Source organism: Sorex fumeus, unplaced genomic scaffold (assembly GCF_029834395.1).
Source record: "Sorex fumeus unplaced genomic scaffold, SorFum_2.1 ptg000001l, whole genome shotgun sequence".
Taxonomy (NCBI): domain Eukaryota; kingdom Metazoa; phylum Chordata; class Mammalia; order Eulipotyphla; family Soricidae; genus Sorex; species Sorex fumeus.
The window spans coordinates 3,066,686-3,080,213 of NW_026606058.1; the positions used below are offsets into that span (position 1 = coordinate 3,066,686).

The 13,528-nt window shown below is 57.9% G+C and overlaps 1 protein-coding gene across 1 annotated transcript; it reads right to left on the reverse strand.

Moving 5' to 3' along the window:
* Positions 1 to 7,833: 7,833 nt before the first annotated feature.
* C2CD4D (C2 calcium dependent domain containing 4D) lies at positions 7,834 to 8,781 on the reverse strand. The gene has a single exon (XM_056113601.1). The coding sequence runs from the start codon at positions 8,779 to 8,781 to the stop codon at positions 7,834 to 7,836; it is 948 nt and encodes a 315-aa protein (XP_055969576.1).
* Positions 8,782 to 13,528: the final 4,747 nt, after the last annotated feature.

Here is a 13,528-nt window from a genome sequence, read left to right on the forward strand (position 1 = left end):
GGCCCTGGGGAGGAGGAGGGACGGAGCACCTGGCCACCAGCAGGCAGGGGAAAGGAGTGGCTGTCAGAGCTTGCTGGCACTAGGAGGGGACAAGGGCAAGGGCAGAAGGGAGGAGATGGGAGTCTTGAGGGCACAGGACTGGAGCGGGGAGGCCCTTCCCTGCGGTAGCCGGGCCAGTGCCAGAAACCTCCCGGCTGTCTGTCTGTCCGGGACTGACTCGTTGATGCTGTGCAGTGCCGGGACCCAACTCCAGGCCTTCCGGGGCAAGGCAGGTCTTTCGCTGCTAAGCCACTGCCCACGCGGCCCTCTGGGTCTGTGATTGTATTCACTCCCCGGCCTCTGCCTTGTGACAGATGTGATGCTTCCAGATTTACCCGTCAGCTGCTCAGACATATGCAGGCCCAGCTGCAGGGCCGGCCATCGGGCAGCAGAAGGGGAGCCTAGCGCTCCTGGGCCCTCAGTGCAGGGGTCCGCGGACAGGACAGGAGGGGCAGGGGAGAGGCCTTCGTGCCTCCTCTTCTCCAGCACCAGGTCGACTCCTGGCAGCCCGGCCCCGGCTGTTTCTCAGGCCCCTCTGCTTCCTGCTGCTGACTTGCTCCTCCTGGCCGGGCCTCAGCAGGCGGCCCTGAGGCAGGGCGAGGTGGGCCCTGCACTGGAGGACGAGGAGGAGCCCCTGAATGAGGCTGTGCTCTGCACAGGACCCCGATGCCAGCTCTCCCGGCTTCCGTCTGCACAGCCCGAGCCCAGAGTTTGATTAGCTGGGCCTGACACTCTGCTTGCTCGAGAGGCCAGCTGGCCGGGGCCCAGGCAGCAGTGGTGCTGGCCCCTCCTCCGCTCTCACTCCCAGCTGGTAAACAGCAGGCAGGAGTCAGCCACACCACAGCCTCGTGACTCCCCCAGTGCCCCCAGCTGACACACATGGCACCTGGCGTGGACAGGCAGCAGTAATCCCTCCCTCGCTCACCCCTGCCTCGACTCCTTTCTCCTGGGTCGGGTGGAGTGGAAGTTCTTTTTGTTTGTTTGTTTGGACCACACGCAGGGGTGCTCAGAGCTTACTCCTGGCTCTGCGCTCAGGGATCACTCCTGGCGGGCTCGGGGGACCATATGCAGTGCCACGAATCAAGCCTGGGTCCACCGTGTGCAAGGCAAGAGCCCTCCCAACTGTACTATGGCTCTGTGCCAGAGCAGACCCTCTGGGGCAACCCCAGTGCCCAGGCTGAGTGTGTGTCTATGGTTCCCATGGTCTGTGGCCGGGGCCCCTCCTCCTGGGTCCTCCTTAGGGGAATGTTCCAGCCTCCCCGCCTTCCGAAGGCTGCAGCCTGGCCCCTTCTGGGGATCCATCCCCAGCAGAGGGTGGCATTCCTCCTCGCTGTGCTGGCCGCCCTAGCTGGGGAGAGGCCAGCAGGCATAAGGATGGAGAGGGCTCCTCTGTGCGCGACGCCCAAGCCCTCACCAGGCCTGGGAACCACCTTGCAGGGGGAGAGGACGGAGGTGGTGGCTCTGGGGACTTCTCTTTCTCTTCCTTCCCACCCCCAAACCACAGAAACCACTTAAGGCTCTTTGCAAGCCCTGGGGCCAGGGGGCTTGGTGGAAAGTATGTGGGCCTGGCCAGCCGCCTTTGGATGCTAACCCCAAACTTAGGGTCCACCTTTGAGTCCCAGCAGGAAACTTCAAGCCCAGGTGTTACTCTCAGAGAACCAGAACCCCCACCCCTCTGGAAGAATGGGCAGCACCGCCCTGCTCTCTAAACACCTGCATCCTGGCCTCCCAGCGGTGGGTGGAGGGACAGGCCGAGAATTTGGCCCCAGGTCCCCACCCTGGTCTCTCAGTAGCTCTGGTTCTCCTGCAAGGCTGTGCCCACAGCGGCTTCTTGGAGTCCCGCCGGGTGAGTGAGAAAGTGGCCTGGTTTGCTGTGGTCCCCAACGGGGGCACAGACAGGGGCTGCCCAGCGCCTGCACACAGGATGCGTCTCTCAACCACCTACTGCCCACGCCAAGGAGCCTGGGCTCCCGCCAAAGCCCTGCAGAGCAAGCCAGGTTGCTGCTTCGGGAATATTGTGTCTCTGTCTCCAGGCACAGTTCTGGCTGGAGTGACAGCACAGCGGGTAAGGCGTTTGCCTTGCACGCGGCCGATATGGCCGACCCGGGTTCGATTCCTCCGCCCCTCTCAGAGAGCCCGGCAAGCTGCCGAGAGTATCTCACCCGCACGGCAGAGCCTGGCAAGCTCCCCGTGATGTATTCGATATGCTAAAAACAGTAGCAACAACTCTCACAATCTGTTGTGAGATGTTACTGGCGCCCGCTCGAGCAAATCGATGAACAATGGGGAGGACAGTGCTCCAGTGCTCCAGGCATAGCTGAGCGCTGTATACTGGACAGTCTCCTCTGATGGGCGACTTGAGTCCCCAGTCTTAACCCTTATCTGCAGCCCCTCAAAATTCCCCAAGGGGTCCCTTACGTCTGAGACACGGGAGCACTGTTCCCATCTTCCTCAAAGGCTGTGATGGTAACTGACCACCCCGGGGAAGCACAGGGCCTGGTAAGAACTGAGGCCGAGAGGGGGAAGGGGCCGCCCGGCACCTGCACACAGGACGGGTCTCAGCCTCCTGCTTACCCCATGCCAAGGGCCTTGCCCGTGGTCGACCGGATTCAACCCAGAGCACCATAAAAGCTCCCCCGAGGATCACCAGGAGTGACCCCGGAGTGCAGAGGCAGAGTAAGCTCTGAGCACAGTCAGGTGTGGTCTAAAAACAAAAATTGAGACAGAGGTTTTGGCCTTTCCTACCCTCTCCCACTCCCAGGAGCCCCCTCTTTCTCTACGCCTCCCTGTCCTCTATTCTTCTCTGGAATGTAACTGTCACTGTCACTGTCCTCCCGTTGTTCATCGATTTTCTCGAGCGGGCCCAGTAACGTCTCCATCGTGAGACTTTGTTGTTACTGTGTTTGGCATATCAAATCCGTCACGGCGAGCTTGCCAGGTTTTGCCATGCGGGCGAGATACTCTCGGTAGCCTGAATGTTAACAGTAACTTTTTTTTTTTCTTCATGTTTTTGTGGAGAATAGTGAGTCGGGTTGCTCCCTTGGTCTCATTCGTTCAGTGGCCGAGCTACTTCCCAGGCCTCCCTGGTGGGAAGACAACGAGGGACTGCCCGGCACCTGCACACAGGATGGGTCTCAACCTTTTGCTGCCCAATGAGGACCATGGACTTGGTGGTCAATGGACATTTAGTTCAGAGCTAAATAGCATACTTATAGAACATTTGAGGGGGTCTGAGGTTCAGGACTACACATAGGTGTGATGGTTCATTTACCAGAGGTAAAGCCTTTTGATGGAGGCCCTTCTTTTGGGGGATTAACTCAAGGAGGTGCTTTGTCTGAGACTATACTGAGAAGTTCGCCAAGAAGTAACAAGCATCTATATTCGTTTTCTCTTTCCCTAACTGCTTGTACATATTGTATGTATTAGACAATTTAGTTTACTTCTTATTAATATTTAAAGTTACTTGGATTAAACACAGTAAGAAATATAGATTCCAAAACTTAGTTCTCTGGTCTCTGGGGGTTAGGTTAAAAGCCTGCTGTTTAAAAGGTTAAAAGTTTAGCTTTTCCTACCCCATGGGTCCCAGTCTCTCAGGTCTTTACAGCTTCTATCAAGATTGTGCTTTACGATTTCTAGCCTGTCCCATATATATTTTTTTCTTTTTGGGTCACACCTGGCGATGCACAGGGGTTACTCCTGGCTCTGCACTCAGGAGTTACTCCTGACGGTGCCCAGGGGACCATATGGAATGCTGGGAATCGAACCCCGGGTCGGCCGCGTGCAAGGCAAACGCCCTACCCGCTGTGCTATCTTCTCCAGCCCTAGTCTGTCCCATATAGAAGACAGGGTAGCCTTACTGCTTGTCCCAGGTCCATCCAGAGATCCTTCAGTGGGATTCAAGTCTTTGGGGTGTCAGGAACTATGGTGACTGAAGCCTGAGTCAAGCAATTATGACGGATGGCCAGGAGGAAACATCTTTCAGAGTCAGTTACCTCCCAGATACTAGGAGCATAACATTAACGGTCTTTCTGTGTTCAAGAGCCTACCTGGATTGGAGTCGAGCATCCTCCACCCAGATCCTCCAAATCCCAGTAGGCGGGGGTCACACCCACCAACTGGCCTCCTGGCGCCGTGTAATCCCATCAGCGGCCAAGACTCAGAGACTATAAAAACCAGCTCCCGGAGGGAGAACAGTGCAGTCTCCTGCCCCCGCGCCTGGCTATTCCTCGCCGGGGCCCCTTGGAGGGGAGCGGGTTGAGCTTTCCTCCCCGCCCTGACCAGGGCCCCGGCAGCCGAAGACCTCCAGAACCAGCCACCACCATGCTGAGACCACTCTCCGCACACCTGAAGGTACCAGCAGAGGGACAAAGCCACGTGGGTTCCGGGGCCGAGATCTCCAAGCCTACTCGGATTGGAGTCGAGCATCCTCCACCCAGATCCTCCAAATTCCAGTAGGCGGGGGTCACACCCACCAACTGGCCCCCTGGCGCCGTGTAATCCCATCAGCGGCCAAGACTCAAGAGACTATAAAACCCAGCTCCCGGAACCGCGCGGCCGCAAATCTTATTATGACATCTCATTCCTACTTTGACAAACTGGCAGGCTACCGAATGTAGCTTGCCCACACGGCAGAGTCTGGCAAGCTCCCCGTGGTGTACCCAATATGCCAAATACCAGTAACAACGATGGGTCTCATTCTCCTAAAGAGCCTTGAATATAATCTCAGGGCCAGGATGAAGGAGACGTTACTGGGCCCTGCTCGAGGCAATCGACGAATAACAGGATGATCTGTGATCTGTGATCTGTGTTCAAGCAAAGAACATTGCTTGACAGTCAAATATAGGGGTTATAGGGAAAGAGAAAAGCAGGTCATTCACTACAGACACGTAATCCAGAGTCGTCAGAAGGTTTGACTTTACGAGTAACCAAACCTGACTTGGGGAATTTAGTAGCTAACAGAATGAGAGATAAAACACAAAGGCTAGAGATAAACCCATTAGGGATTAGGAGTGCTCCTAAGAGCACTGTAAGCTTCTCTGGGGAGAGGAAAAGGGCGACTCACTGGTGAAGCCTCAAACACTTGGGGTTAATATTCAAAACGTTTCTTCTGGGGCTGGAGCAATAGCACAGCGGGGAGGGCGTTTGCCTTGCACGCGGTCGACCCGGATTTGGTTCCCAGCATCCCATATGGTCCCCTGAGCACCGCCAGGGGTGATTCCTGAATGCAGAGCCAGGAATAACCCCTGTGCATCGCTGGGTGTGACCCAAAAAGTGGAAAAAAAACACAAAAACGTTTCTTCTTCATTTGGTAAACATCTGTTTTGAGGACAGCCATATGCAGTGCCCAGTATTTCAGGGCAATGGCTGCAGGGCTGAGCCCAGGCTCTGCATGGGGAGGCCTAGGTTCAGATTCTTGAGTGGGAAGCAGTCCACGAACACCCCCAGCTAGGGTCCAGGCTCCACTCCCTCCAGCCTTCAAGCAAGCCAGTCTGTCACCATGCAGTCCCTACACCCCCATTAAGGACTGCAGGAAGGCAGGGTAGACGCCCTCTGAGTTTCCTTCCAGCTATTTGAAGATCGGCTTCAGGCTTAGCTGCTTCCGAGTGTTCCAGGAGAGTCTGGGGCTGAAGCTTTTGGGATAGACTGGCTGACCCTCACAGACCGATCAGAGGTGGGAAGAGGACGCCTGCAGTCCCCTGGCTGGGACGTGGCAGCTTAGAGATATCATAGTGAGAAAGTTAAGAACCTGCGGACCAAGGAGCAGAGCGATACGATAATAGGTAAGGTGTTGGCCTTGCACACAGCTGACCTGGGTTTGACCCCTGGCACCCTATATGGTCCCCTGAGCCCTGCCGGGAGTGAGCCCTGAGCTCTGGGCCAGGAGCAAGCCCTAAGCACCTCTGGGTGTGGCCCACCAAATCAAAAGAGAAATAAAAAGAGTCCCTTGTCTGGAGCCAGGCGCTCCGCCTCAGAATCCTGTTTATATTCTTCACTACAGGAGTAAAACCCGAGGGCACGCTGGACAACAACCGGCAAGTACCTCCAGGAGTCTGGACGGAGGCCAGTACCCGGGAGTGCCCCGCAGGGCTTACTGCTCAGTTTCCTTTGGGTCAATGTTGCCACCTGGTGGACACCAGGGGCAAGCGTCCCGCTTTCAGGGCCCAGAGCACCGCACAAACCACGCGGGTCTTCCTCCCAGCTCCCAAGGCTGATGCCCAAGGACTGTTGAACATGCACCCCCCACCCAGCCTAATCAGAAGGGAGGCGATACAGAGGAGCCGTTTGAATGGAGGTAGGTGTGTGTGTGTGTGTGTGTGTGTGTGTGTGTGTGTGTATGCGTGTGCGGGTCCTGGCGGTCCCGAGCTTTCTCCCGTACCACGGAAAATGAGGAAGGGCTGAAAGTGGGGAGAAAGAAGCCAGTGGGCCGGATGCCACCTCCTCTCTCTTATCCCTCCCCCTTTCTTCATTCCAAGCCAGGCCCGAGCGAGCCAAGAGAAACCAGTTGCCAGGAAGGTGGAGGGAGGAAGAAGGTCATTGCTGACGTCAGACGCATTCAGGTAGGAGGTGAGCCTGACCTATATTTATCCATCTTCCGCCCCCTCCCCCACTCCTTGGGGTGACCTTCCCTGATCTTTCGGAGGGCAGCCTTACACTTGGTGATGCCCCCCCTGGACCCCCAGGCCCCACTCTGGAAGTCACTAGTCTTCTGTCCCGAGTGCTCCTCTGGCTGACTCTGACCCCCAGGATGTGGGCGGGCTGGGCAGGAGAGACACCTAAAGCCGCTGCCCAGGGCTGACAATCTCAACTGACTCCCAACTTGCAGACTCCCTCTCCCAGGGAAGAAGTGGTTGCTGAGCAGGTGTTACTGGGAGGAGCACTGGGGAGGAGGACTCTGAGTTTCCCGGCTGGGCCCCAAGGCAGAGGGAAGCTGGTGGCACATGCCAGTCTGTGTCTCAGCTTTTCCAGTGACTGCTAGTCCCCCTTAAGGGGGTGGGCTTTGTTTCACAGGGACCCCAGGTCCTGCCCAGCCCAGCCCTGCTAAAGCACCACGTCCTGTACCCAGCTCTAGAATTCTGAGTATTGGCCAAGCCCAGCAAGGACTCCTGGTGGTTCTGATGGTCATTCAGGTTTGAGAACTTACGGTCCGAGCTTTAGGGGCCCCTCCAACTCAGATGACCTGTTCTTTTTCGTTTCTGCGTTCTGCTTTCAGGGTGACACCAGGGGCCTGCTTGGTGCTGGTGCTGGGAAGTGGGGGTGGGGTGTTATGGGGCAAACACAGAGCAGCCCATCCCTTCCTGTCCCTAGTTGGACTGAATGAGCTCCCCCATCCCTGGTCTGATCAGGGCAAAGGGTACCGGACATCAGAGACAGATGGCACCGAGCATGCAGGGCGCGCCAGTCACGCTGCAGATGGAGGCCTCGGCCGACAGCTAGACAGAGGGACACTTTATTAACAAAAATAAATACAAGCCGGGTGCAGCGGTAGTACAGCAGGGAGGGAATTGGTCTTGCGCACGGTCGACCTGGGTTCCGTCCAGGCCCTGCCAGGGGTGCTCCCTTGGTGGGGAGTCAGGAACAACCCCTGAGCATCGCCGGGTGTGGTCCCCCGAAACGAACAAATAAATACGCGGCAGCGGCGGGAAAGAGCGAAGCCTTGGTGTCCAGTGGAGGGAAGGGGCCTCGGCGTCCAGCGGCGGGAAGGGGCCTCGGCGGCGTCCAGTGGCGCGCGGCGTCTGGTCGGTTGGTCGGTCGGTCTGTCGGTCTGTCGGTCGGTCGGTCGCGACCCTCCGTCGCCTAGGGGCTGAGGTGGGCGGGCGCCAGGGAGGCCCCCGGGCCCAGCCCCGCGCCGGGGGGCGGCAGCAGGGCCAGCAGCGGCGCCTCGCACTCGCCCAGCAGCACGTCCCGGCGGAGGCCCGCGCCGCGGTCCAGCACCTTGGCGCGGAGGCTGCGGGCGGCCAGGTCGGGCGGGCCGAGGCCGTCGAAGAAGAAGTCCTCGTTGAAGATGGGGTTGGCGCTGCACCTGACCACGCGGCTGCGCTGGCCCCGCGGCCGCACACGCGGCCGCAGCCTCAGCACCACGCAGCAGCCGCCGCCGCCGCGCCCGGGCCCGGGGCGCGGCGCGGGCAGGCGCTCGGCGCTGACCAGCCGCAGCCGCAGGCGCCGGGCCGCCGCCTGGTACTCGGCGGACACCCGCAGCTGCCCGCCGCGCGGCCCGAGGCGCAGGACACTGTCGCGCGCGGGCCGCAGCTGCCCGCGCAGCACGTCCAGGTGGAAGAGCGGCGGCGGCGGCGGCGGCGGGGCGGCCGGGCCGGGACCCTCCGGGGCGGGCAGCGAGAGCGGCCGGGCCCGGGTCCGGGTCCGGGTCCGGGTCCGGGGGGGCGGCGGCGAGTCGGCGGACGAGTGGCCGTGGCCGGCGGGCGCGCGGCAGAGGCAGCGGCGCAGGTCCGGGGTGGACGCGTGCAGGCGCGCGGCGGGCGGGCCGGGCGGCGGCGCGTGGAACAGGGACTCGCGGCGGCGCGTGTGCGGGCTCTCGGGCAGGAAGGCGCATCCCGCACGGCCCGCCAGGTGCGGGAGCGAGCAGGCTGCGGGGAGGTGGCCGCGGCGGCCGGCCGGGCTGTCCGCGCCGGGCAGGCGCGGCGGGATGCAGAACTGCGGGATGCGGTCCGGGGTGAGCACGTTGGGGCAGGCGCGGGGCGCCTCGGCCGCGGCCCCCCGGTGGCCGGTCCTCTCCAGGAGCCACATGCGGCGCGGCGCGGGGCTCCGGGTGCGGCGTCGGGGCGTCGGGGCGTCGGGGCGGCGGCCGGTGGGTGCGGAGCGCGGGCGGTGGCCGCGCGCGCGCGCGCGCTCCTTCCCGGGTCCCCGGGGCGACGCGCGCTCCTAGGCCCGGGGCCGGTCACCTGGCAGCCGCGGGCTTGGGGCCGCCGGGAGCACGGCAGACACCCCTGCCCTCGCCCCCCGGCATCAGGGACGCCCACCGGAGTCGCAGAGGGAAGAGGAGGTGGACGGGGCAGCGCCCCCGCGATGCAGAGAGTCAAGATCCCGAGGCTCACGGACCCCCGTCTCCTTCCATCCTGGCAGCCCCCCACCGCACCCGCTTGCCGCTCGCGCTTTCTGCAGACCGGACTTCTCCCTTGGGTGCCCTCTGGGGCTCTCCTTCGACCCTTGCCCCCCTCCCCCGCTGCCCGCTCCGGCTCCTCCCTCGTCCGCCCAGCTCCGAAGCGAACTCGCCGCGCGTCAGGTGCGGGCGCTGCGGGCACCCGGGCCTGTCCGCGGACACGCACCTTTCGGGGACGCGGTGTCGCGCCCGCTCTTGGCGGCGCCTCTGGGCCCTACCTGGCTGGGCCCGCGTGCAGGACCGAGCCGGTCTGCCAGGTCGCCCCTCCCACCGAGGACAAAGGCAGTATTGATTCCCCGCTGCCTCCAGCGGGGTGCCCAGACCCGTGCCACCGCAGCGCCAGGTCCCCGCCGCCAGCAAGCATGGGGTTCGGCGGGGTGGCCCCGGGCGAACAGGCCTCCGCTGGACCTACCAGGCCGCTGCTGGACCCCGGCTCAGCCCGGAGGCCGCTGAGACCCGGAGGGAGCAGCGTCCTCCCCCACCGCTTCCCTAGGCCAGGGCTTTGGGGAGGAGCTGGCAGGGGCCTGCCTACATCCGACCTCTTTTTCCTGGATAAACACCGCTCTGTCTCGGGGCCACCCAGAGCCCCGGCTATTAATTCCTTCCTCCAGCCCGAGCCAGGTTTCCAGCCGCAGGCTGGCCCTGGGCTGCCTGGGAACGGGGCGGATCAGCGAAGAGGAGCTGACCACGCGAGGGCAGTGGCCACCTTTGTCCATGCACACCAGACTCACCTCAGATCCCCTGGGAGAAGTCCTTCGGCATGAACACCCTAATCGTGATTTTGCAAAAACCCTCTGCCTCTGCCTCCAGCTTCCTCAGTAGTACCCAGAGTGGTTTGCAGTTCTCTGAATACCCTCAGAAATCTGGAGAGAAAGTGACCAGGCCCAGTAATCACTGATGCAGAGACGTGGAGGCAGACGCTATGTAGCGGTGACCCTGGAGATGTCATCCTCTCTCCTCATGGCAGGGTCTAGCAAGCACAGACCACCCCTCGCTGGGCAAAGCTCATCCCCTGACAGATGCCTGGTGGCTATTGCCTCTCCTCTGCCTTCATCCTTCCTAGCTGGAGGCCCTCACTCATATCCTGTCCCTCAAGGCCAGGCCCCATTTTCTCTGTCACTGTGAACTTCACAAGGACAGAGCTGAGCGCAAGGCACGTGCTCAGTCAACAATGAACAGGCCGATTATGAAATGTAGAAAGCAAATGAAGGGCTGGAGAGATAGTACAGTGGGTAGGGCACTTGCCTTGCACGTGCCTGACCTGGATTCCCTGGCACTGCATATGGTCCCCCAAGCCTGCCAGAAACAACGTCCCCATAAACCACATCCCAATACCAAAACAAACAACAAGATATTTGGAGGGTTGGTTTTGTTTTCATTTGGGTTTACTTCTGGCTCTGTGCTCAGGGATCACTCCTGGTGTGGTTCTGGGGACCCTATGGGGATTGAACCCTTGTCAGGCGTATGCAAAGCAAGTGCCTTAACCCTTGTACTGTCTCATACTGTTTTCCAAAAGGGCTGAACCAGTTGGCATTCCCACCAGCAGTGAAGGAGGGTCCCTTTCTCCCCACATCCGCGCCAACACCGGTTGCTTTAGTTCTTTTGGATGTGGGCCAGTCTCTGTGGTGTGAGATGATGTCTCATTGTTGTTTTGATCTGCATCTCCCTGATGATTAGAGCATATTTTTTTTATGTGTCTTTTGGCCATTCGGATTTCTTCTTTGAGAAAGTTTCTGTTCATTCCATCGTCCCAGTTTCTGATGGGGTTGGATGTTTTCTTCTTGTGGAGGTGCCTTGTAAATCCTTGATATCAAGCCCGTATCAGATGGGTATGCGGTGACTATTCTTTCCCATTCTGTAGACTGTCTTTGTATTCTGGTCACTGTATCTTTTGAGGTGCAGAAGCTTCTCAGTTTAAGGTAGTCCCATTTTAAACTTCTTTTTGTGTCATCCTCCACTCCCGGGGCTTGTGACTCAATCTTTGTGGATATTGTGCTTAGGTTGGGCTAGCGTGGTCTCTATGGAGGGTTGTGGTCAAAACCCTCTGGTCTGGCATCAAACGTCTGCCAGGTAACTCAGTCTTCTGGGGTTTGCTTGCCCAGGTAGAGGGTAGAAAAGAATATGTCCAGGTCTCAGTGGGTTAAGTGAGATAAAAGATGGAAGGGAAAGCTGTGATGAGATGTAGAGAGAGGAAAAGGATCCAGACACGGAATCCCAAGTGCCCATCTCTTCCAGGGGGACCTTCAGGAAGAGGAGCCAGCCTTGCTGTCGCCGTAGTGAGGTCCTGCTGGTGACCACTGAGATTGGCCCTTGGACTTAGCACTGCAAAGTCATTGGTGGCTTGACTTGGACAGGAGCGGGTTTGACTGAGTGATGGAGGCCAAAAGCCAGAGCGGAGTTTTCTGGAGAGAGATCGGGGGAGGAAAGGGCAGAGGCAGCAAAGGCAAGCCTCTTCAAGAGTTTGCTAGACGAGTCGGGAGGGGCAGGGCAGAGGGGGGAGTGGAGTCAAGAAAGATTTTTTTTTTTAAATGACAGACATAATGGAATATTTAAAGGCTGAAGGGAAAGATGCACTAGAAAGGTAAACACTGGGGCCAGAGTGATAGTACACTTGCCCTGAGTGGAGCCGACCCAGGTTGGATCCCTGGTAGCCCACATAGTCAAGTAAGCCTTCCAGGAGTGATCCCTGAGCTGAGAGCCAGGGGTATGCCCTGAGAACTACTGGGTTTGCTTCCAAACTCAAAATAAAAAATTAATAAATTTATAGAAAATTGGCATATTCAATATAAACTGTAAATATAGTGGGTCTCATTCCCCTGACCCTGAAAGAGCCTCCAATATGGCAGCATTAAGAAGGATGAGGAAGGAGAGACTGATAAAATCTCAAGGCTGAACTAGGCTGCCAAAATAAAGAAAGACAAAATGACTGTCTGTACTTTCAATGCACTTATGCTGGCATCGGATGCATCCATCAAGGAGCGGGTGGTGGAAGGCGAAATATCAAGTACGACATCATTGGTCTGACCGAGACGAGAAGGCATCAACCACATCACGCCATTTTCAACACTGGAGAAGAACTGTTCCTCGGAACATGCAACAAAAGAGGCGTCTGTGGTGTGGTGTCAACACGAACTTGGCCATGAGCATTGTTTCATTCGAATGCCTAACAACCCGAATGGAATGATTACACTTGAATAGACGTGGCTGGCTCACTGCTGGAAGTTTCGGAAGTTTCTATCTTCGTTGTCTACGCACCAACATCCAATTATGATGAAGAAGAAATTGAGAAGTTCTACATGCAGTTGGAGAAGTTCTATAAAGAAGACCGCACCTTCTACAAGATCATTGTTGGTGTTTTTAATGCCAAGATAGGACTGAGAAGATCGGCCGAAGAACTCCACATCAGGACCCATGGCCTAGAATGGAATGAACAGGGTGAGAGACTGTCTGTGTGCATCATGTCAACCAGACCATCCATGGTAACTCACAGTTCCAGAAGGCCGAATCTAAACGTTGGACATGGGAGTCTCCCGGTGGATGGTTCCACAACGAAATTGACCACATCATATTCAATTGATGGTTTTGCCTGACCGATGTTGCTGTTGTCCCAAAATTCCGAACGGGATCGGACCACCATCTCCTTAGTGCAAAATTCTACTTCACAGAGCGGGGAGAAAGGGCTGCAAAGCTTAAAAAGAGAACTCCCAGAAAGACCACCAACTGGGAGCTCTTTGGCACTATTGCGGCAACATGGGAAGATGCCATTGTTGACAACATTGACGAGGAATATGATCGACTGGTTCAGCACTTCCATGATTGTGCAAGGAATGCGAGAGAGATAGCCACAAAAAGTTGCCTGTCTTTGAAAACTCTCGAGCTCATTCGCCAATGGCGTGAGCCTCAGGCAACTGCAAGCGAACATCCGAGCTTGCAAATCAGTGCAGAGAAGCGATAAAGAAAGACCTCAAAGAGAGAAGAGTAGCAGTGCTGGCTGATGCAGCAGAAGCCAGGAAAAGCATTCGCAATGCCCGCCTGTCCTTCGCCATCTACAAGACCAAGATGACTGCCCTCTGACATCTGATGGATATATCACATCGTCCAGAAGGGCAATGGAGAAGATTATCCATGACTTCTACTCGGATCTCTTCAATAGCCACATCCACCTGCCCACATACCAAATTCCACAGCATGGATATGTTGTTCCCAACGTTCTCCCTTCCAAAATTTGGCGCGCTATTTCGTCGGTAAAGAAGCGAACAGCACCCAGTCCAGACAAGATCAGACCCGAACACCTGAAGAACCTGCCATCAGTACTCATCAATACACTGGCTCAGCTCTTCACACGCTACCTGTATGAATGCAAGGTTCCATCCC

Excerpts from the sequence above, each read along its gene's own strand:
- C2CD4D (XM_056113601.1), bottom strand. The coding sequence starts at position 8,781 with ATGTGGCTCCTGGAGAGGACCGGCCACCGGGGGGCCGCGGCCGAGGCG.